This window comes from Peromyscus leucopus, chromosome 14 (genome assembly GCF_004664715.2).
Source record: "Peromyscus leucopus breed LL Stock chromosome 14, UCI_PerLeu_2.1, whole genome shotgun sequence".
NCBI classification, from domain to species: domain Eukaryota; kingdom Metazoa; phylum Chordata; class Mammalia; order Rodentia; family Cricetidae; genus Peromyscus; species Peromyscus leucopus.
This window is the reverse complement of record NC_051075.1, coordinates 69,914,925-69,939,852: the sequence shown is the minus strand read 5'-3', so window position 1 is coordinate 69,939,852 and position 24,928 is coordinate 69,914,925. Positions and strand designations below refer to the sequence as shown.

Genomic DNA, 24,928 nt, shown 5'->3' with positions numbered 1-24,928 from the left:
TGGTCAGCAAGTCCACAAGATGAACTCGTCTCTGCCTCTCAGAATGCTGGGTATAAATGCCATGCCTAGCTTTTATGTGGATAGTTGGGGATCCAAACCAAGGTCCCCATGATCACATAGCAAGTGCTTTATCCTCTGAATCATCTCCTGAACCCAAAAGTCCACAAAAATAAACAATAAAGTATCTGGTCACCCCTTATGTTTATTATTCATCCCTTCCCAGACTAGATTTTAAAAATCCCCAAAGTACTAGAATAATATTATGATAAATAAATATAAAAATAAATCATTATAATTGTTGAATGAATAAATAAATGAGAAATAAGCAAGGGTAGAGCCTCAACTTGATTTTGTTACAACGCATGAACAAGCCATTTTAAGGTTCAGACTATCCTCTTACATATAAAATGATCTTTTGCTGGCTTGCCTCCAGGAAGACTATAATAGCTATTTGAAGAGTCTCAGAAAGAAAGCACCGTACACCTAGGGCACTGTTTTGTTATTATCCTCAAAATGCCTGTATCTCTTAAAAGCAAAGCTGATGGCACCCAGAGGGGTTCAGTATCCGCCAGCATCTCTAGTTCAAGTAAGATTACTATCTTACAAAAATCACACTCGGCAGCATTATTCGCCACTGGCATTTTTCTAGGATCTACTATATTCATAATTCATCTAACAATCCAAAATCATAGAACGATCCTTAGTTTACCTGTCTGACCCCACACAATCTAATAAGCAAACATTGCTATCTTCCTGTGGGCATACTTAGACAAAATACAAGGAAGGAAAGGTGAGTGTGGTCCCTCACACCTTTTATCTCAGCCCTCAGGAGACAAATGCAAGTAGGTCTCTGTGAGTTCAAGGCCAGCCTGATCTAATGAGTTATAGGCAAGCTAGGGATACACAGTGAGACCCTGCCTCAAAAACAAAGACAGGCTTGGCAGTTGCTGGTACATGCCTTTAATCTCAGCACTCAGACAGATCTCCGAGTTCGAGGCCAGCCTGGCCTACAGAGCAAATTCCAGGATAACCAGGGCTACCCGGAGAAACTCTGTCTCAAACACCTCCACCCCCCACACCTAAAAAAAAATAGGAAGGAAGGAAGTTTCTTTATCAAATTACTGTTCTGGGAGAAAAAAAAAAATCCTATGAAATAAAGTAAGTCTTACTTTCTCTTTAATTCTTACAACTGAAGCCCAAAATGTAAACAAAAATGTGAACAGTACATACCTTGCAATCAACATGTGATCCTGAATGTAGGCTAAAAATTGAGGATGGTCTTTCCTCGCAGTGTATAAACACTCTCCATGCAGACAGAGGATCTTTAGGCAATTGAGCATATTAAAAAGGATGTCTGGCTCTTCAAACTTAGCCATTTCCTATGGAAAGAACACACAGTTACCGCCTTTTCCAAAACAACAAATAGTCCCAAAGCCAAACCAAATATTCAAATATGTCAGAAAAATCTACCTGGAAAATGGTATATATTAGTCTCAATGTCACTGGAAGCTGTTGGTAGCAAAATTTTCTCTCTGTATCGTTCTTTATTGCTATGGAAAAATAATTACACAAAGATTAGTCTCACTCCTTTCCTCCCATCAGTCTTTAGTTCATCAAAATCATGAAACCAGAGAGGGGTAAAAAGGTAGAAAATGCATTACATGTTTGTAGAAGGTTTTCATTCATATATTACCATGTGCCCACTGGGCATGGTAGCTCACGCCTTTAATCCCAGCACTTGGAGGCAGAGGCAGGTAGATCTCTGTGAGTTCAAGGCCAGCCTGGTCTGCATAGTAAGTACAGAATGGCCAGAACTACATAGTGAAATCCTGTATAAAAAAAGAGAGAGAGAGAATACCCTTAGCATGTGCCCTTCTATGAGGAAATATAGGAAACTTTCTAAATCAAAGATTCTCAGCCTCCATTTCTCACTTCAGAGCCTCCACGTTATCCTGGTGTCTTTGGCTGCTGAACCACCCCAGCCTCAGCCTATGCTCCTGTGGGTGAAGGAACCTGGGGCTAGCAAGGCATGCTCTCATAACTAAAAGGAGATAGGAAGATACAGAAGAGAGAGGTGCAGACTGAGTACCACCTAAGAAAAGGTTATGGCACATGCTGGCAAATGAGGCATTTTGAAACAGATGAGCGTTTCCAAATGAAAACACTGCTCATGGATGTATCTTCTTGTTCTCCAAACTCTGTCTTGCCAGGCGGTGGTGGCACATGCCTTTAATCCCAGCACTTGGGAAGCAGAGGCAGGCGGATCTCTGTGAGTTTGAAGACGTCCTGGACTACAGAGTGAGTTCCAAAGCTACACAGAGAAACCCTGTCTCAAAAAACCAAAAAACAAACAAACAAACAAACAAACAAAAAACCCCTCTGTCTCCACAGCGGGGCAACAATGCAGTGTACATCCAGGCATGCTAGAGTTACAAGTTAGCCAGATATCAAAACTAGTGAAATATTATAGCATAGAGACAGGAGGGGTTCTCAAGACCCTCACCCCTAGCTGAGGAGCTTTTGACATTTGATGGCTTAGGGTGGGGAGAGAGTCAGTTTTCTGGAAGAGTGTGGCCCTTGGTAGGTCTACTCTACTCCAGTGGATGGTCTCACATGTGAATACATGCCCAGCACAAACTGGAGTCTATGGAATATTAAAAAAAAAAAAAAGTTGGAGAAACTGGGAGGTTGGGGATGGGGTTGGGAGGAGTTGGGAGGAGAGAGGATGAATATGATCAAAATACATTGTAAGGAGTTTTCAAAGAGTTCATAAAAATATTATATGTTCTTCAAAACTACTGCAAGATGGGCAAAATAATCTAAGTTGTGGCAATTCCTGGGGTCAGAGACAATGACAGCCAAATCATCTTGTCAGTTTCTTGATGCTGTTCTACCCAAAGGCATTTTACACCCTACTATCGGTGGCCGACTCTATTTTGGTTAAGGTGAAAGTGTATATACAGCTTTGGTAATAGACATAGCTGGTATTTATAAGAAATACAGATCTTCCTGCAAAATGCAGAAAGAGGAAACAGGGAAAGGATGTGGAAATTACTGAGCCATTCATGCAGCACCCGGTTCCCTGACTAAGAGACAGGGACCACCACTGATGGCCACAGGGTACAAGAAGCTCCCATTTCAGAATGGTAGAGAACATTGATCTAGGATAATGTTACAGGAGAGGTAAGTTATTCTGGTTTTTCCATTTTGGCTTTGGTTTTATATATATATATCTTACAATATGCTCCAGAACAGCTCAGAACCTATGATTCTCCTGGCTCAGCTTCCCATGTGCAGGCATTACAGATATACTCAGGAGAGAGTTTATAACTGCATTTTACAAAGAGGCAAAAGACCAAAGGAGGAAATCAGGCTGAGGCTGTGACCAGAGCCTTGAAGTAGGACCTGGGGGAGGGGAAGGATGGGTCAAACGTTTTCAAAGGCAGAATTTATACTAGCTTCATAAGGAAGAGTACACGTGGCCTCTGTAGCCACAGCTTCTGCCTGTGCAGACTCAATGAAGCGAGGCTCACAGGAGAGCCAGGCTGCATCTGCTCTGAACACACACAGATTTGTTTTTCTTTTAGGCCGTTATTCTGTAAATAATATGGGGCTTTAGAGTAACTCAATGGTAGAGCCCTTGCCTAGCATGCACAAGGCGCTAGGTTCAACCCCCAGTGCTTCAAAACAAAATTAAGTACTACAAGTAATCTAAGGCTAGTTTAAAATAGATGGGAGGATATGTATAAGTTACAAACAATTACTATTCCATTTCATATCAGGGACTGGGGCACTTATAGAGAAGAAGGAGCTGTGTCCTAGAACCAATATATTAGAAGGCTGAGGCAGGAGAATTAATGCAAATTCAAGGCCAAACCTGGGGTGCATGGTGTGTTCCTGTTCTGCCTACATACTAAGTGTCTATCTCAAAAACAACAAAAAGAAGTGATAATTACTTGAGGTGTGTGCTGTGAAATAAAATTGTTTCCACAGAAAGAGTATAAATGTTTGGATCCTGAGTAAAGCCCTTGATTCCTTTAGGTATAAAGCTTAATAGAAACGTAACTCCAGCCCTGTGTGTCAGCAGCTGCAACCATAAGGCAAGGTCATTGCTTCATGGAAACCAGGGGCCTGGCCTCCAGCTGCTGCCCCTACTAACTCCACAGTGTTTGATTTCCTAAGTTTCTGGGCCTGCCCACTATAGAATCAGGGTAGAGGCTAGAGTCTTGTTCATTTTTTTGTATACATATTGAGTATACATTATAAATGAATTACATAAGTCATTGGACCATAGGCAAGTCACTTAGCCTGTCTGGAATTTGGTTTTTCATTGTTGAAGATAGGTAGGTAGGTAGGTAGGTAGGTAGGTAGGTAGGTAGATAGATAGATAGATAGATAGATAGATAGATAGATAGACAGATAGACAGATAGATAAATAGAAAGAAATTATTTATATAGGGAAAGGCAGATCACTCTGGTGGAAGCTGAATGGGAAGCTTCTTCATTTGCCTTCCTTTTCCCACAATTTCCACCCCAATGGGGGAGGTTGCAGAGGAAGTAACACAGAACATTTACTACTACAAAACCAGTGAAACATCACCCACCTCCTTCCAGCTCTAATTTTTCATAGAGTTAAATAGTGTGAGTCAGATAGTCAGAGTCTATTAACCATTTACAGCATCCATCCATGTAGAAGCAGTTTGGCATAGTAAGAACTTTTTAGTGACAATATCATTATCATGAACCACAGAAAACAGTCCCCTAAGAACGTTTGCTGTTCACCAAAAGGACAAAGCCGAAGCTTCCTGATTCTCGAATGGACCTTCCAGCAGCAAGACAGTCTAAGACAGTAGGAGTAGAAATTCTTCAAGGCTGCCCAGATCTGCCCCAGGTCTTGTATAAACCCCCAGAGTATCACGGTTAAGATCTAGGAATGAGGCTTTCCCATGCATGAGGGCACATCTTAACTCTGTCTGAGTGTGAGGAGTTAGGGAATGATTCTCCAGTCTGTCTGTAATCTTGATGTCCTCAGCTCATGCATCAATAGCCCTTAAAGAAAATATAAAGAAGCTGTCCTCCCAGCCAGAGGGGATGACCAGCCTTGGAGCGCAGCTAGGCAAGGTACATCTGTCTAGGGTCTTGGTTAGTCTCCCAAGATGCAGATGCTGTGTGGACACAAGTTCTGTTGCCTCTATCCGAAAGCACTCAGCTTTGACCACATGCCCCAAGTAGCTATTGAGACTGTTAGCATCCTCACTGCAGCCATTCTCAACTACTTCTGCACAGAGCATACAATGCACTGTGTAAACTTCACATCAGCTCTCCTTATAACAGGATGAGTTTTACTAATAACAAGATCCTGGGGCCAGGAAGAGACGTGGGGACTGGCATTCCCCTGGGCCATAACAGAGCTGTTCGCTTCCTTATGTGGTAGGAAATGTTTTATCTGTACAGTCTACACTAAGGAAGCAGCATTGAACTTCTCCAAGCTGCTGAAGGACAAACCAGAAAGTGTATACTCTGTGCTCCCGTCAGCCAAGTTCACCTACCAGCATGTTCTGAGGGCGCTGGACGGGTGCCTGGATTCTCTCCATGCTTGGATGCTGGGTTCTCCTCCTCCTCTCCCTCAGGTCCGATAATGAACTCTGGTCTGGAAGAAAGGAGGCTGTCTTCAAGGCTGTCTGTGGGCTCCTGCAATAAATACAAGCAGCTATGTGAGGAGCCGTAAAGAACAGCTTGGTTTGTCAGCCAAAGTGGATCAGCCTGTTCTACCCAGCTTTGTGCTAGCCAAGAGGAGAAGAGCCTGTGCCTTCTGAAATCCTACTACTGAGAGATGTGCAGCAGGGGCTGGTGAAATATTTGCTTTCATTTGAAATAGAGACAGAAAAAAAAAAAAACATGGAAAATATTGCCTGATCTCCTTACACAGCCCCCCTCCCCCTCCCTTCCTTTAGTCCCAGAGATCAGTACTCCATTCACAACTTATTTAGGAGTCAATGTTTCCAGACATAATGCCAATTCTGGCTACCTGGATGAATCAATGTTTTAGGAGCAAGAAGTTGCTGCAATGTGTGAGTTAAAGGGAGCAAAGACGTACAACTCAAGTGTCTATCAACAGACAGATGGATCAACAAAATGTCTACCCACACAACGGCTTGTTACTCAGGTTTTACAAGGAGATACTGGTGCATGCTACACCTTAGAGGAAGCTTGAGGACATGATGCCAGGTGAGATAAGCCAGTCACAAGGGACAAATACTGTAGGCACTCATTTAGACATCTACAGTAAGCAAGGTAGAGGAATACGTAAGGCATGACTATTATTTAAATACCTAATCTCTAACTATTCTGTCCTTTTTCTTCCCAGTATTATCTTTAAATATCCTCTTTGGAAACTGTCCTTCTCGCTGACACGTTAACCAACAATTGTTCTTAAGGAATTATTTGACAGTCATTTCAAAACAAACAGACAAAGATTCATTAAAGGACACCAGAAGGAAAGTCATGCTAGGACAGTGCCCGACAGTGTGGGTAGGGATCAGACAGACCGTGGGTAGGCAGAGAGACAGAAAGAGAGGCTACAAACACATAATGAAGATGGGAAACTTCGGGCTTTTTTCTCATACTCCTGAGACGAAGACCTAAAGGTCTGGTGGGCTTATTTGCCCACAGTAGGGTCCCCTTGCTGTGGACCAGTTGGACAAGTTCAAGGCCTGGTCAGGACATGTTTCTGGCAAAATTTCGGGCCCATCAGCTTTCTTATCTTTGTTTAAACTGACCAACCCTATATTAGAGGGGAAGATCCCTCAAAGTCCCTTGAAGCCTCCAGCTCTCACAAGCCCTTCTCTGCTTATCTATGTGTGCCTCGTGAGTTTCTCTCTCTCTCTCTCTCTCTCTCTCTCTCTCTCTCTCTCTCTCTCTCTTTCTCTCTCTGTCTCTCCCCTCTGTGTTTGTCTTTGTCTCTGTGTGTGTGTGTGTGTGTGTGTCTTTCTCTGTCTCTCTCTCTCTCTCTCTTTCTCTCTCTCTCTCTCTCTCTCTCTCTCTCTCTCTTTCTCTCTCTGTCTCTGTCTCTCCCCCTCTGTGTTTGTCTTTGTCTCTATCTCTGTGTGTGTGTCTTTCTGTCTCTGTCTCTGTCTCCGTCTCTCTCTCTCTCTGTCTCTGTCTCTCTGTCTCTGTGTGTGTGTGTGTGTGTGTGTGTGTGTGTGTGTGAGAGAGAGAGAGAGAGAGAGAGAGAGAGAGAGAGAGGGGAGAGGAGGGGGAAGGGAGGGAGTGTAGATTGTGTGTTTCCTCACTCTAACAGAAGCCTTCCTCTACCTGCTGGTTCTCTCTGCTGTGTCTGAGATTTCTGGCTGTCACTTGCTGCACTGCAGAATTTTTCTGCCTTTGAATTCTTTAACTGGCAGAGAAAATGAACCCAATCAAGGTCTCTGGAAAGTACCTTTGCCAGCTTCACAGGTTTCCTGCGGCTGGCTCTGTTCCAAGGCCACCTATAAACAAGCCTGCCAGTCACTTTGTAAGCTGGGTTTCACACAGACAGTTGTCTGCTGTTTGCTGATTTTTCTACAAGCCCCAGGAATCTACAGACCTGGTGTTGTGATGGGACTGGTATTACCTGCCTTGGAAACTAGCCCAAGCCTTCTGCCAGCTCGTCCTCCGTGGGTTCATCTCCCTGTGTCCTCCCCTTGACCCAGGAAGAGGAGGAGAGACCTAAGATGGCCAGTCCAGGCAGTGGAGACCATGTTCCAGGACAGACATCTCTCTTACTCAAGAGAGCTTCTCTTCCAGTTGAATTTCAAAGAAAAACAGAACCCTTGGCTTTATCTCCAAACTGATATTAAGGGCTCGACCTTCATGAGAACATTAGAGACATGAAGGGTTGTCTGGGGTGGGTCAGCTTCTCTACATTTATGCTTAATTTTCCTCTTTGTCTTGGGTGACCCAAACCCTCTAGGGTGAGAGCTCAGGACAACCCCATGTGGCCTCTTTCCCTTACAGTTCATCCTCCAAAGAGATGTCTAGGATTCAGATAGACATCACTCAGTTGGCTTGTTCTCAAACTGCAAACTACTGGAATCTGCCTTCACCCCCTGGCTACCACCATCTCCAAGGGCACAAAGGACCCTCCAGCTTCAGAATTCTCTGGGCACTTTGCTTTTTCCTCTCCTCAGAGTGTGAGGCTTAGTTCTCCCTCCTGTTGGGCACTGTCTCCTGCCCTGACTTCCCTGTTACCACTCCTCTCAGGTTTTTCTCACAACTCTGGCCTCTTTTTGAGGATTTGCCTTTGGTCTTCTCTTCTTCTCTTTCCCCCTCTTAATTGTTGATTCTTCCCAGAATTAGAGTACACTACTCCAAAGCATTTCTTTCTTTCCAATCTTTCTCTTAAGAAGGAGATCCAGTATTCATGATACCTGGCAGCTCTTCTTGGATGGTCAAGCTGTGTGCTGGTTTATTTAAACCCTGCTGAGATTGTGCCCATGGTGATATCGAGGTGGGCCTTTGAAAAGGTGATTAGAGCGTCTCCACTAACAAATGAATGCCCACGAGTCATCTGGGTGAAATTCTCTAAGTCTGAATTCTTTTCTGCCTCTTCATTGCCATCAGCTTTACTGTGACTCTAAACTCGGGCCTCATCTCGAGCTCCTCAGACAACTCCTGGCCCTGCCACCCTGAGGCTAGTCTCAAGGTCCCTCTTCTATGTCCCCACAGCTACTTTGTTCAGATCTCGATACAGTACTGTCACACTGGCTTCTGGTCTTCCATTTACTTAAGTGTGCTCCCGATAAGACTCTCGGCTTTTTGGTTGTTTTTATCAGTGCTGGAGATAGAACTCAGGGCTTTGTGCGTGGTAGGCAGACACTCTGTCACTGAGCTATACCTCCAGACAGACCCTACCTAGATTTCCTGGCTTCGATCTCTATTTCCTCGCCATCTGTTACTGTGACTGGTTTGTTTTGGTTTGGTTTGTTTGCTTTTTAATTAAATTCAATTAAATTAAGTTGATGAACCTGGAAGACATTATGCTATGGTAATAAATGAGGCAGATCAAGCAAACATAACTTATTCTCACTTGCATAAAAAATCTAAAACATCTAAGCTCACAGTGGTGGATAGTAGAGAGCAGTTAGAGAGAACAAGGGGGAGTGGAGAGAATGTTTTATAGTAAGTTCCCAATGGCTGTGTTAAGATATAATATTTATTAAGACAGGACTAATAAGGTCAACAGACTGCAGCTGAAGGCACGTTTTATTGCTGATATGTGATGCTTTAGAAAGTGTTAGATCTTTTTAGAGAAGTAACTTTTGACCCTAAACAATTGGTGAAGAAGCAGAAGGCAGCAGATGGTGGCTTGGACAATGCAGTTTCATCTACCTCTGATGGCCTGAGGGTATTTTGCTGTTATGTATGTCCTTTAAAATATGCTATACAGAAAACAGCTAAAGTATGGAGTCACTGAAGCGTGGCATCCATCAGTGTTCAATTCTTTATGTGATTTTTCCTGAAAGCAAAGCATGAACATAACCAGAAGGGAGAATGGGTCTCCTTCATTGTTAATGAAGTTGGTGAATTACTTGGATCAGTATTCATACACAATCTACTTTATATTTAATTGTATAATGTACTATGTCCATTTTCATTCAAACTTCATAAAAGCAAATCACTGATAAAAATCCTTTAGGGATACCAGCAATGTTCTGTGTTTGGGAAAACTCCGTGAGTGGGGCTGCTACCACTCAACATTGGCCACTTACAAACATCTGTATCCTGCGTCCCATCTCCTTCCTAGATAACAGTTAAATATCCCCCATCACACCGGCTTTGTTTATCATGAGCCATCTCATTTCTTCAACTGCTTACCACCAGCCGGCTTTCATCTTTGGGTGCTAGTCTCTCTAGGAGTTCACAAGCAAGCTGGTAGCAAAGGATACTAGACTGGCATAAGTTGCATTCCTTTGCCTTTTTGTCCTTCTGGCAGCTGTGGGAGCCCCCCCAGGGGGCCTGGAAGACATTGTTGATGATAGAAATAATGTCCTTTGACAAACTGTGCTCTAAACCCATCGTGATGCCATCATCTTGTAACTCCATCTGAAAGACACACAAAAGGACATGGAGAAAGAGAGAGAGGAAGGAAAAGAAGATAGTTTGGTCCTTAATCCACGATGCTATTGGCATAGTACTTGTCAATAGTTAAATTACTTTAAAACAATATATGCTTAAAAGCAACAAAGATACACTGCTTTCTAGCATCTGCCTAAAATTAGTATAAATACAAGATAAAGTATACAGATTATCCTTAAAATCATGTGTGTCGTTACAGATGGTTTTGAGTCACCATGTATTTGGATTCAAACCTGGGTCCTCTGAAGCACGATCTCACTACATAGCCCTGTCTGGCTGGGTACTCACTACACAGACCAGGTTGACCTTGAGTTTGCAGCAATCCTCTTGTCTCATCCTCTCAAGTGGGAGGGTTAAAGGCGGGCGCCGTTGTGCTTGTTGAGACGGTGACCTTTCATCCCTGTGGTGCTGGCAATCCCACTTAGGGCTTCTCACACAGCTAGGCAGGCTCTGTTCCACTGAGCTGCGGCCCCAGCCCTTTGGTCACTCTCTAGAATAGTTCCCTGGTCCTTTTTATTCCTGACCCTGATTTGTTTTGAGAATATAGTCCCACTATTTTATAAAACGTTTTTCAAATGGAGTTTGTTTTATTTTTCCATATGAACTGATTTGAGCCACACATTTGAGAGGGGCAGGAAGCTCACCCATGTGATATTATAGCTGGTTATTATATCAAGAGGCAGGGGCTGTAGAGATGGCTCAGCACTTAAGAGCACTTGCTGCTTTTCCAGAGGACCTGAATTCAGCTTCCAGCACCCACATCAGGCTGATTACAACTGCCTGTAACTCCAACTGCAAAGGACCCAGTGCCCTCTTGTGGACTCCAGGAGCACATATACTCACACTGCCTCCCTACCCAGACACATACACACATAATTAAACACTTTTTAAAACCTTATATCAGGAAACATAGGGAAGAATTACTGATGAGCACTTGTGATCTCATCAGTCTCTCTACTGGAAAGTTATTGCAATGATGCATTGTACCCCAGGGTGCAACATCTGCATATCCAACCACAGCCAAGGACAAAAATAGTTGGAAAAGACCATTGCATCTTTCCTGAGCATGTACAGACTTATCTTTTTCTTGCCTAAACCATGAAGTATAACAGCTATTCATATGACACTCACATTGTATTAGGTGCTACAGATAACAGAGCTATGATTCAAGGCATGGAATGTACATAGTGTTATATTAGTGTTGTATACAACTCCTGTGTCATTTCCTATATGACACTTGAATATCCATGGATTGTGGTGTCTGTGGATGGTTCTGGAATCTCCTGAAGACGTCAAGGGAAGGTTCCACTTTACCTTCTGTAATTATTACTTAATCTATGTGATTCCTTGTTTCTTGTCAGAATCTCGGCTACTAGTTTTAACCTGGTGGATGGTTAATGCCTGAATCAATCACTATTACAATGACTTTAAAATGATAACATTCCAAGTCCATCCTTTTTTCCTGGACTTGTTATTGTGTAGTATCCCACTGGAGGAGCCCTTGTTCCTTCTCTACTGCTTACATGCTATTCATCTGATTACTCCTGTGCCTGTGGACTCACATAATCTGCTGCTCTGATTAGTTATTCTGCTGATCAAGCTACTCCATGTTTGGTTAGTGCGAACGTCTTCAAACTGGCTCTATTTCCTTTTAACACATCCATACCATTCTCTTTCTTTCCTGTTTGTGGTATCAGGACTCAAACCCAAGATCTTGCAATTGGAGGCACCCACTCTACCACTGAGCCTTCCACATTCTCTAAAATAGTTCCTTAATTTCTGTCAGTGTGAGATATTTCCAGACTGTTCTTGTCTCAACTCTGGGACTAGTCATTTGTCTAAGGAACCCTGGTTCCTTTCCTTGGAGAGCAGTACTTAGAAACCAAAATCTGGACAGGAGGTGAAAAATGACATTTTTCACATGTGTAAAATCACACAAAGTAATGAGTTTGAAAAGATATATCTTTTTAAACACTCATGCAGGTAACCCCACAAATAAATAAATAAATAAATAAATAAATAAATAATAGGTAGATAGATAGATGATAGGTAGGTAGACAGGTAGATAGATAGATAGATAGATAGATAGATAGATAGATAAATAGATAAAGTTTTAAATTTGGCTGAGTTTATTTTCTGTTTGCTATAGATATGACAGTTATATTAATTCTGAATTGTAATTTTCCATAAGTTAGATAGTAATCCTTTCTGATTTTGAATACACTCTGAAGCATGGACACAACAATTAATTAAGAAAACAGGGCCAACAACATCTGAAAAATTTGAGAGCAGGGTGTTGAGGGTTCTTTGGATTATTCTTGTAATTTTCTGCAAACCCAAAATAATTTCAGATTTTTAAATTACAAGGAAATGCCTTCCTCATCAGAGCCTTTTGAACTTTAAAATTCCCTTCAGAAATCAGTTTATAAAATATACCTAAATTATCCCCATCACTACAAAAGTCTGCCGTGCTTTCCCAACAATAGCAGTATCCAGTTTTCTCATCCAACTTATTCAACCAAAACAGTGTTTCTAAGATTCTGATCCATTTTCACATGTCAACGTCGGTGCAGATAGTCACACAAGTCGTTTTTAGACTCCTGAGGAGATTCCCACAGAGTCTGAAAACGTCTTCCTTGATGTTGCCCCACGTCAATGAGAGCAAAGAGGCCCACCCGATAGACGGAATCACTAGGACAGGGTCCTCTTATGCCCAACCTCAAGGGATCTCATGCTCCACTACCTGCTTTAGGAGAAGATCAAACATCAGGATGAAACAATTAAGATTCATGTCATCATCTTCACAGTCAAAATCAATAGTCCTTCCTCCTGGGTGTCCAAAATTCTTGAAAGGGCTACGAAATGGACTACGCATGGGACTCCGGAATGGACTCTGGAAAGGACTATGAAACGGACTCAACATATTGTGCTGACCTCGCCGACCAGGATCAGAGGCGACACTCACCTGGAAGAAAAAACAGCAGCAAATGCAAATGACCTCAGGAGACTCCAAAGGCTCTGTGCGCTGTGTGAGGACCCTAGAGAAGGTGTCTCCGGCTCTCATAATGGCTTCCCAAAATCATGTGTACCTCCCCATAAAATGTGTAAACAAGGAAGGAAAACATCCACGTTTTCCTATTAGCTGTCTGGAAATGAACTGGAACCCTGAGGAATGACGGCGTCTGCCATCATTTTCATCCCATCAAATGCTGCCAGAATAAACTACTAAATATGGAAAACATGCTGAAAATGAGAAATTATAAAGGTAAAATAGTTAAGATAACTTTTAGAATTATAAATGTAGACTTCTAGATGAGAAAGACTTTAGAATGGCCCCCAGATTATAATGATCAAACCCATGAGAAGAGATACAATGGACCTGCTGCACTGGATGTTTCCCATGTGCCCACCCAGGGCCCTGCTGAGGTCCTCACTTTTCTACTCTGCTCTCTACTGTGTCTCGTCTGGCTCCTCTGCTGCCTGGTGTCCAGCTGGGTTCAGCCAATGGCAGGCACCAGAAGAACAGGGCTGCAGAGGCAAGCGGAAGGGATATTTCTTGCCACTTCTGCTTGCTCTGTGGTGCATCTGCGGTCATCATTCTGTGGTGACCTCAGTCAGTCATCTAGTGGAGTTCCAGCCCTGCAGGTAGAGCGGCTTCTGACTGAGCTAGTACTGACTATAGGTGCTTCATCATGCTTGTTGTGCCTTTGACTGTTCTCATAACTCCACCAGCAGAACCTCCCCTTTTTACCAAGGGTGATAAATTCTGCGGTGGAGTCCTGTCCAACGTGTCATGCTCAACTCCTATTTAATCCCATAAGGACTGTTCTAGTAATCAGGAAGCACAGGAAACATTATTAAGTTCCAGGTAAAGACAATCACCCCTTATGAATCAGACGTGTTTATAGAGTCACTTCACTGGGTCTAAGGTTCAGCAACTGTGAAAATGAGGATGATGGGGTCTTACAACTCCATGATGCTGTTCAGTGTTAACACTACACAGAATGAAGGGCCGTGCCACCTGAAAACAAGGTGGGCCACCGGTTCCTACCAAACAGGTAAGCAATGATCCTTTTCAAAAAAGCACTGAGTACAACCTACGATCCCATGACCTCATTAGGGTTTCTGATCCCCAGTGTCAGTGGAATGGCTTTGGGAGCATTCTGGGAAGCAGCTTGTCATGCAGAGAGTTGAGATCATTCACCTCTCAGGAACTGCTCATGGTCTGAAAACATCCCTCCACTTACAGAAACTCCTTCAGGTCCTCCATGGACATGTTATAAAGCACACTAACCATGCTTAGGCACTTTCTCACCCACAAAGATGAAATAAAAAGGCCTCCGCTGTTTTACAACACAGTATCACTTAAAGCCTCCACCAATTCACCCTGTCTTCCCCAAACACAAAACAAACCAAAAAAGTCACCCCAATTCTTTCCTCAAAGTGAAATACTGATCTACCAGTAACTAGAAAAAAAAATTCTATTTACCAGGAAAATGCCCTACCCCCAGAGGAAGAATATAAGTAGAAAAAAAATTACTCTCTTGATCTCTCAATGGTAAGAGAAGGCAAAATTAAATTAAAAAGAAATGAAAACAGTAACTTACTGATTAAAGGCTCTATCAAGTCTGTCTTTAACAAATGTTTTCTTATTTAATGTAATTAAAAGATTAATGGAATGGAACATGATACAGTCTTCCCAAAGAGATTTCTAGTGATGCTACTTTGGAGGCCAGAGCAGCTGGCAAGGGTTCCCCAAGCCTTAACAAGTAGGACAAGAACAGTCATGGCAATAATTACCCTTCGTGCTGCGGCGTTCCCTGACAGGTCATTGGTTCTTGATTTTCTTTGATTTGCCAATTCTTTGACAGAATTAACACCATCAGAAAACATACTTATCAAGAGTTGAAGTGGAACTGTGATATCTAACTCCGATAACACCTGAGGGAAAAATCACACACACACCCAAAAAAGTAAATTTTCAAACTCCGAAAACTAAATTAATATTTTCTCTGTGTAAACTACTGAATGGAAGGACAGTCAGCACATGCCTATGAGCACAGTCATTTTCGCTTTTTCACACCAAGGACGTCAGTCATCTTTGGAATTTCCATTTTCCCCTCCCACTGTCCAGTGAGCTGTTGTGTTCTTCCCACTGTATCCCTGGATGCTGTGTCCTCTCTAGCACGCTCTGTGGAACCTTTCCCCTCGACTAGCATCATTGCAGCCCTCGCCCTGGCCCACTCCCACTCCGACTCAACACTGCATGCTGTCTTGCTTTCTGGTGCAAGCTCACATCCTTTTGGGGCTATATGCCCTTCATCTACACCTCAACTACACCTCATTCCGCAGTGAACTTTCTGGGGGTCCATGTTTCCTTTCTTCATACAGGAAAAAACCCATCCTCTTCTCCTCTTAGACCTCCCCTCATGGTTTTCTGGGAACAATCACCACTTCCATTGAATTTAATAACAGGTACCATTCTACCCACTGTCAGCCTGAAGGAAAAAAGGATGAGAAAAAGTCTATTTCTAACCCAGTCTTTATCTGACTGTATACTACAAGAGATCAGCAAGTGTTCCCACAGCTAATTGTCGTGAGTCAGTTTTGAGCCTCATCTTATCCCATTCTCTTCAATTGTAGCATATGCCTTCAGAGCAATACAGAAGGCCCTGAGTTTGATCCCCAGCACTACAAAAGCAAACTTAAAAAAAAAAAGTATCTGTAATTATAGTTAAACTATGGATCTGCCCTCATTTTGTGAAACTGCTTAAACTTCATAGGGCAGTATTCAATTTCACAATTTTTATTTATTTTTTTTAAACTGAGTGCTCATTAAATAAAATACATATCCAAATGCTAGGAGGAAAGGCTTGACTAGGCCATAAATTTAAAAATAAGCTGTGGTCCCTGAACTTGAGGGATTTGTAAGTAGAAGGAAAACCAAACCAAACCAAAAAAAACCTATTAGAGAATTCACAAAGAGAGCCTGTCAGATGCTATAGGAAGGAATAAGGATCTGGGCAGACTGAGAGCTACAGAAAACTTGAGAGGAGGTAATTTGTGAGGCAGGCTTTTAAAAGATTAAGTTTGTGCTCTTTGATGGAGACAGAAGAGGAAATCATCCCAGGCTGATGGGACAGCACAAACCATTCTCTCCATGAGTACTTCTCAATCTTTCCAGGAAAAGGCAATTTCTCTGTATCCTGGACACATAGCCAAACACAAGGCCTAAAAGGCCCTATGGGTTTGGTAATATTACCGAGCACATTTATTCACTACAGCTACAGCTACATGTGTCTGAAATTCAGCCACTTATCTCCACATACATGACACCAGCCCGCAGTACGCTTTCATAAACACAAAGATTTGGAGTCTCTGCAAAAGCTCTTCCCCCTTCCCCTAGGCATCTAAAGCTCGGTGGCCAGAAGCCACTCCAAATGGTGGCATGGTTCACTTACATGAAGCCAGAGGAGTGCTTGTTCCTGCACAGTGGAAGGGTATCCTGTAAACCGGCAGCTAATAAAGCCAAACATCTCTTCCATTGAAAACGGCAAAGGACACAGCTCTATGTCAAACATTTTGCTGGAAAGCAGAGCAACAGAGGTAAGTGACCGATGGGCACACACCAAAGACCATTGGTGCCACGGAAGTATTCCTAACTATAACCTCGAAGAGCTAAGGCCTTTAGATTAATTTCCTTGTGTTCCATCAGGCATTCACATGTTTCACTACTTTAAGAAGCAAGTTTCCATCATTAAATAGAAATGATTGTATGGTTGTGACAACATTACATTAGTGTTCATCCCCATGTGGGGCTTAGTAGAAGAAACTGCCCCAGCATCTAAAGACATTCCCTTTATACTTTCCCAACATATCCCAGCAACTGTATCTGGAAATAAACAAAGGGAATGATAGACGTTTACTGCTCCATGAGAACAAGCCCATCTTAGCTCAGTTTCTGGCAGCATTTTATCCGAGCACTTCACATCACTCCACAGGATGGTTAGTTATAAAGATTACATAAGACAGTCAGCAGAGTGCCCAGTATTCAGTACATGCTCTGTGAGTGTTAGATATCGCTACAATTAGTGACTTCATTAAACTACTTACCCACCTTAATACTTCCCTGAATTCCTTTAACTGGTTATCAGGGACCTCTGTTCGGATGGCTTCCAGCCATTCTGGCATAATGCACTCCCACACAGACTGGCTGATCACATTGTAAGGGATCAGGCAGAGAATCCTGTTGAGACCTTCCTTTAACTGAGTCACTGTGCTACAGGACTTATCCCAGTATCCGCCAACCTACAAAGGCAAAAGAACAAAACATACTCCTTACAGTTATATTCAAGGACTTCTTAGAAGGGAATAGGCCTATTACGAGTCCCAGGCCAAGAGTCTTCAGGGTGAGATCTGTGGGAATCTTCATCCATCATTAAGATCCATCAGTGAGCCCGGGTGGTGGTGGCCCACGCCTTTAATCCCAGCATTCAGGAGGCAGAGCCAGGCAGATCTCTGTGTGAGTTTGAGGCCAGCCTGGTCTACAGAGTGAGAACAAAGACAGGCACCAAAAATACACAGAGAAATCCTGTCTCAAAAAAACAAAAATAAAATTTTTTTTAAAAAAAACTCCATCAGTGAATTTGGGAGTCTCTGCAGGAGGATATTAAGTGCTCTGGGGAAATACCCAGCAGTGGTACAGCTGTAACATATGGTAATTCTATTTCCAATCAAGACAAATTGCCAAGAGGCCGCATGGACTTCCACTCCCACCAACAACGCATGAGTGTTCCCCTTGCTCCACATCCATGCCAGCATTTGTTGCCACTTATATTCCTGATGATGACTGTTCTGACTGGGGTGAGATTGGATTTTTTTTTCTAGACAGAGTTTCTCTGTGTAGTCTTGGCTGTCCTGGAACTCATTCTGTAAACCACAAAGATTCATCTGCCTCCTAACTGCTGGGATTAAAGGCACAGACTACCACGCCCGGAAAGACTGGATCTAAAAAGGTTTGAATCTGCATTTCCATAATGGCTGGGGCTGCTGAGCACTTTTTAAAGTGTTTACTGGCCATTTGTGTTTCTTCTTTTGAGGACTTCATGCTAAACTCCACAGCAAAGAAAAAAAAAAAAAACACACAGTTACAGGTAGATACAGATATTGATCACGGACTGAATTTGAACTCTTCTGCTGTGGACTTCCAGAGCCCATGTGAGTTGTGATTCCACAGTTCTACTCCTGCTGTGATGACCAACAGTGAAAAGTCACCCTTTCTACAGCTGGGTCAACGTGCAGTTTCTCCTGTCTGCAGAGAACACACTTCCTCCTGCCCAACTCAGTACTGCAGATTTTCCTTTATGGACAACAGTGTGGTCCAGAATGCTATTTCTCTCTACTCTTCATGTTCTGCCACAGTCTTTTGTTTAAATAGGTCTAAGGTCTAGCTGGGCGGTGGTGTGGCATGCCTTTAATTCTAGCACCTGGGAGGCAGAGGCAGGCAGATCTCTGAGTTTGAGGCCAGCCTGGTCTACAGAGCAAGTTCCAGAAAAGCCAGGGCTACATGGAAAAATCCTGTCTTGAGAAAACCAAGTCACAGGTGGCCTGCATGGCCACGTGTGACTTTTAATGTGAGTGCCAGTGCTTTGAACTCAGGTCCTCACGGCAAGTATTCCACCACTTAGCCATCTCCATAGTCTGTTTTTAAATTTCCTCTCACCCTCCTGACCCAGCATCTACAGAGAACTAAATTCAGTTGACCACATTCTTATTAAGATCGGGTGTTCTTGGGCCAATGAGATGGCTCAGCAGGTAGAGGTGCTTGCTGCCAGGCCCAAGGCTCAGCTCCACTTCTCAGGCCAACAGAGTAAAAGAAGGAGAGAATGGACTGCAACAGGTTGTCCTTGGACTTCCACAACATACCTTTGCTTGTACATCCTCCCCCACCACACAATAAACAAATAAAGGAAAGATTTTTTTTTTTTAAAGTATTGGGTAGTCTTGCCCGAAGGCCTACAAGCTGACACTGGATGACTCAAGCTTTAAAAGATTAATCCACAGAAGTTCAAGTCCCTCAGGAAATGCACCAAATACCCACAACTTTCACGTTGTTGACAGGAAACAAGCATCACTGTAACACTAACATCCTCATTTTGCTACTGTCTAGAAACCACCATTCCTGGCTTCTCGCCCTCAGAAACAAGGTCCATGATCTATCCAAGCACGGATCTCTGCTTGTGGATTTGTTTCCTCGGGCTAACTCTATTCTCTGCACCCCTTTATGGGCTCCTAATTGTATACGTTCTGACTAAAGCTCTCTGCCTAAAGCAGAGGATTTTGAAAATGCACATCCATTTACCCCCTCCAAAGAGAGTGTCCTGACAATTCAGCCACTCAGAGGGAAGTCACTTCTTGTGCTTAGCTTCAAAAAGCCAGAGCCATGTTGAGTTTGGTATGGAAATCTTAAATCTCTAACAGTTCAGGCAATAATTCATCATCCCTCATTATGCTCATCCATGAGCCTTCTCTTCTAATTAACTCATTATTGGTCCCCTTGTAGGGCCCACTTTGGAAGAGGAGAAGTTTTACTGACAATGTATCTTCTTATCTCCCAGAATCACATCAAACCAGCCTCCTAGAAGAGAAATAACGGGAGCATACCAACACAAGGAAATCCAACAACTGGAAATTGTCCATCACATAAAAATGCAATTTTACAAATGAGTCAGTAGGTGGCAGCAAAGATGAGCAGAGCGTATCCTATCCCATAACTGCTCAGCCATCCGGATCGTGGAATCCAAGCTATTCCTGCACATAGTCTGTGTTCTGATTTATCCTCAAATGTCTCGTTTCAGCATAGTTTTAAACTGAAGATTATCTCAAGGTCTTTTTGAAAGAAAACAAAATGTTAAAAATAAAAATAAAACCTAGAAAATACTTTGGAAAAAAAAAATCACATGTTGCTGCCAAAAACTGATTCTGGGCCTCCACTTTTCTTGGTTAGGCACAAATCATATTGTAATGAAGAAAATGTGGGGTCTTCCCAAGCTGAGCATCTGCAGCTAGTGATCCACTAAGGTAGCAAGAGGAGAGAAAGAGAGAAACCTGTCCTCCAACACCAGGAGCCGGCATTCAGCAGTTCTAGGAACCATTTTTGGTGTTTTCAAAAGTCACGGAGTAGATTTCCTTTGTTACTAGAGTCTTAGATGAGAAGCTGATTTAGGGCAGCTGGAGTAAAGGGGGATTCCCAACAAATCAGATCTGTCCACTCATCCCAGAAATCAAAGGAATGATTGAAGACCAAAAAGGAGTTTGATATCCAGGATGACCACACAGGGAAGACAAAAAAAGGGTGAAGCCTGTCTTCCAGAATCCTGGCAAAGTCGGAAGTGACGTGAGGAAAGAGAAAGGGATGTCCACACAGTGGAGCAGTCTCAGTCAAACAAACTGTGGTCTGGTTGGCCATTATCTCAGTTCTGCTCACACAGAGTATTATTCCTGTTGAGAATTTGCCCCAAAAGAGAGGGAAGGAGGGAGGTAATCAGGAGGCATTTTCCATTAGCTCACAGGTCATGTATCTAATGGACCTGTGATGCTGGAAGCAGGGGTGATCTGTTTCCCGTGGGATGTCTGTACTGATTGAGGGGTGGTAGTCTGTCTCTTCACAGGATGATCCCCTGCAAAGTTCAACTCTTCCTGGAAGGTGTGCAGTAATTACTGAAGACTTCAAGGAACCATCACAGAGGTCTGACAACAGGGCACCTTAAAAATTGGTGGTTGACCAATTTTGAAAATTGAAAATCCCTTTGAGTTGCTTTTATCTTAGTGTCTTTACCCTCCCAGAGGGCTAAATAATTGTTATGCCTACAGGCACAGCTGAGCAAGTAGGCATCTGACCCAAAGAGGACATACAAAAAATGAGGCTAGAGATGCCACGCTTTGCCTGCTTTTAGTGACCCACTGGGCATGTGCAGGCCCAGGTGAAGATCCATTGCTTTTAGTAAAGAGTTATCTCAGAGGCATTGCCATTCTGTCATTGAGAAGTACACATAAAGCTGCAGAAATCCTCCTCTTTGGTTGCAAGCCAGGAAAGAACTCAGCCCCCAAATCCCATAGAAACTGCTACTATTTCTTTTTTTATAAAAACAAGCGACACCAAGAATGAACATATAAGTTATTAGAGACACCTCATTATCCCATCATGCCATTCTTCCCCATCCCAAAACAATGCCAAAATGGCACATCACCAAAGATGTGGGTGTTACACTAACCACTCTTGTCATTTGTTTGTATAGATTTGGCTTGGATTTTTGAGAAAACAAACCACATTGTAGCCCTGACTAGCCTGGTACACACTGTGTAGCCCAAACCATCATGGGCCTCAAAGCCATCCTTCTGCCTCAGTCTCCTAAATTCTAGGATAACAGGTACATGCCACCACACCCAGGTAAACTAACTATCTTTGGCTGTTGACACAGACAGCAGGAGGGTCAAAGGTGGCATTTTCCCCCAAGTTCTCCCACAGCAAGGTCCAGATGAATGACTTCCACTTACCCTGGCGAACTCCATGGGTTTGGGAAGAAGGCACATGACCATGACATCGAAGCGGATGTCACATACTGTCTTTAGCCACTTGGTAACAAACTGAGGCTTTAGTTTTTCCACTAAACTTCCAACTTCATCATCCATCATGTACGCCGTGGAATGAAACCACTGAAATACCATGGCCACCAGCCGGGCCAGGCTCTCCGTGGGTGTATTCTCACTGGGTGTGCAGAGGCTTACCTGGGGTGGGCAGAACAGACCTCAGTCAGGCTCCACCAATCCAGCTTTACAAACTTATTACAAGTATATTTAAAGACAAATTTTAAAAAAAGGAGGGCGGGGTCCAGATGATTCAAAATCAGAATGTTACAAATTATTATCACCTATCCAGAACTTGGACCCTTTCTAGAGGCATGCATTGATTACCACAATAACATCCTCTAAGCATCCAATAAGCATTGCTTTCCTAGTGTAACTATTATGTAACCTGAACCAGAAAAAAGTGCCAAAAGATTAAGTCCATGAAGTGGTATTTCACTAATATCTTCAATGAAAAAACATCCATAAATATTTCAGTTCTCAAAAGATCAGATTTAGGTTAAAAAAAAAAAACAAAAAACTTGCATCAGTAGTTTTTCTGATACCCTAGTGCCCCTTTCAATTTACCACATTATAAGTCATTTTTTAAATATCTACTCATTAGAAACAGTATTTTACTGAGCACTTGGCAGAGTCCAAGAAGACAAAGTTAATTAATTAGTTGGTTAATTAAAGCATTGCCCCTGCCTTCTAAGAGTTTTCAACAAAAGGAGCCGCTGTGCCCCTATATAATAAGTCTTTGGAAGAAAGACATGCAGAACCAACAACTAATTCTCAGTTTGGTAGTCTTGTTTTGTTTTTCAAAACTGTGCAAGCATAGAAGAGAGCGATCGCTATGGAGACATAATCCTTGACTCTAGCAAGCAAGGGGAAAAAAGCCAGCGTCTCTGCAGAACGGACTCATTCAGCGGGGTCTTTGCCATGTTTGGTCTCCATTGAATGAGTGGCCTGGCGGACTCACTCTACCACAGCCTGACTGAGTCATCTGGTATACACAGACCCTCCCTTAAATACACACAAAAATTCCTTGTGTACATAAATGACGAGATATAAATCATCTGTGCCCCGTACTGAACCACACTGTCCAGTCTGCACTAGCAACTCTCCCTTTGTGTCTCCGGAGGGAGGTGCACTTCAATCGGTCAAGGCCTCGGCACTATGGTTCTCACTGCCTACTTGTTTGGTAAAGACAAATTCGGTGAGCACTGACGATCATAAAACTAAAATATTGATCCACTCTGAAAACCTTAAATTAACCAAAATTTAATTGTTTGCATAAAAACTAACAGGCATATCTGTCTCATTATTATATAGCTTCTTTCATCTTTAAAAAATGATAAAATAATATGTGTACCAAAAATTGGTTGTAAAATAAGTGTCTTTATAATTAAAAAGAAAAGTTCCCAGGACTCTGGAGATGAATCTGCACATAGTGGCTTTCCAAAAGCATTCTTGGGTGAATCTAACAGAGCTGAGAATTTCTACTCCTGGACCCCGCCCCTCAGGGGGATATACCACTCCGTTCAAAAGGTTCATTCTTCACGATTGTCTCCTTTCAAAAGAATGGGAGACTTTCCTCATCAGATACAACACAGAACGAGAAAGAGGAAAGCCAAGAGTGGCTGGTGTCTTTTTCTTACTAAGAACCATATTCCGAATTGACTGAGCAGCCTCTGGTCATGCTTATCATCGTCCTTGTTATCAAAATCCGCGTTGTCCAGGGAGTGGTGGGAGGAGGAGAGGCCCAGCTGCCGCCGCCGGTTCAACTCGTGTTCTCTCTGCTCCGCATGGAACTCCGCTTCTTTCAACAAACTGCCCGAGAAGGGTGAGTTCAAGTAAGACAGAGGAAAAGCACATCCCAGATTCCGGCCTCTCCGGAGCAATTGCCATGTGAGCACTCCAGTATTGTGAGGGCCCTCCTCTAAGTCCGTGTCATTTATCCAGAAACCCTAGTGTCGGTTTCTTACTATTCTATATTCCCCATCCCAAAGATAAGCCAAGAGACTCCTTCTTCCAATTGGTCACATGGAGGTTGGTGTAATGCCTCTCTTTCTTCGGGCTCCCAACACCCCTGAAAGGCGAGACTGGTCATTTGCCCCCAGATGGAAGAAAAGTCAGCAACTAGTGTTCAAGGCTCTGGACGTGAGGCAGAGGTTCCTCCCTGAGCTTACTACTAAGCAAGTAGCAGATAAAAAAGTAATATTAACTGATGTTGGCAAGGGATCAGCAAAAAGTGACTTCATGCACACTGTTGGTGGTGTAAACTGATGCTCATGCTTCAAAAGCGATTTGATAACATATTATGAAAACATCTAAACCTTCTGACCAGCTAACCCACATCTGAGACTATATAGGAAGAGCCCTGTGCACAATATATCAGGGTTGTTTATAAAATATAAAAAAAAGTCATCTAAAAATATGACGGCAGAGAAAAATAAATTATAACTCTCTCTGTCTCTCTCTCTCTCTCTCTCTCTCTCTCTCTCTCTCTCTCGTGTGTGTGTGTGTGTGTGTGTGTGTGTGTGTGTGTGTGTGTGTTATGGTGTATACATTCACTGGGGATATGAGTATGTACACCTGTGTGTGCACCTGCAAAGGCCAGAGAAGAACACTGGGTGTCTTCCTCCTCCACTCTCTGTTTTATTAGTTACTAGTTAGAGGGTACCTGCTGCTGGAAGCTCACCATGGAAACGGCTGTCAGGCCAGCACACCTTCAGAACCTGCCTGTCTCTGCTCCCTAATGCTGCAGTTACAGGCATATGTGGCCGGGCCCAGCCTTTTACATGGTTGCTGGGATTCAGACTCAGGACCTCATGCATGCATAAAATGCTCTTAGCCATCGAGCCCTCTTCCCAGCCCACTCCGTGGATTTTACATATGGACTATAAAGTGATAAATACAAACTTCAGCACATATGAAAAGAGCAGACTGAATGTTGGCTCAAAAAGAACCATAGGTTTGCTGTAACTACGATCATATAAACAAAACATGTACTGAAAACAACTAGGTAATGTACGAAACTGTAGAGCTGCATCTTGATCTTTGTTTTGTGTAATGCTGTTTAGTATCACTGTAATTCTATTCTGTGTTTGCCACTGGTATAAGAAATAGAAAAGACATAGTCTCCTTAAAATGGGCATTCGGAAGCCGGGCGGTGGTGACGCAT

General features: G+C 42.9%; 1 protein-coding gene across 1 annotated transcript in view; it reads right to left on the bottom strand.

Moving 5' to 3' along the window:
• The window catches only part of Unc79 (unc-79 homolog, NALCN channel complex subunit), a 206,072-nt gene that overhangs the window by 109,208 nt on the left and 71,936 nt on the right, over window positions 1–24,928 (bottom strand). The window contains 10 exon segments of the mRNA XM_028888312.2: window positions 1,231–1,379; window positions 1,471–1,550; window positions 5,550–5,691; window positions 9,856–10,083; window positions 12,860–13,081; window positions 14,917–15,057; window positions 16,578–16,701; window positions 17,234–17,424; window positions 21,673–21,903; window positions 23,403–23,574. Coding sequence (XP_028744145.1) covers window positions 1,231–1,379; window positions 1,471–1,550; window positions 5,550–5,691; window positions 9,856–10,083; window positions 12,860–13,081; window positions 14,917–15,057; window positions 16,578–16,701; window positions 17,234–17,424; window positions 21,673–21,903; window positions 23,403–23,574 — 1,680 coding nt within the window.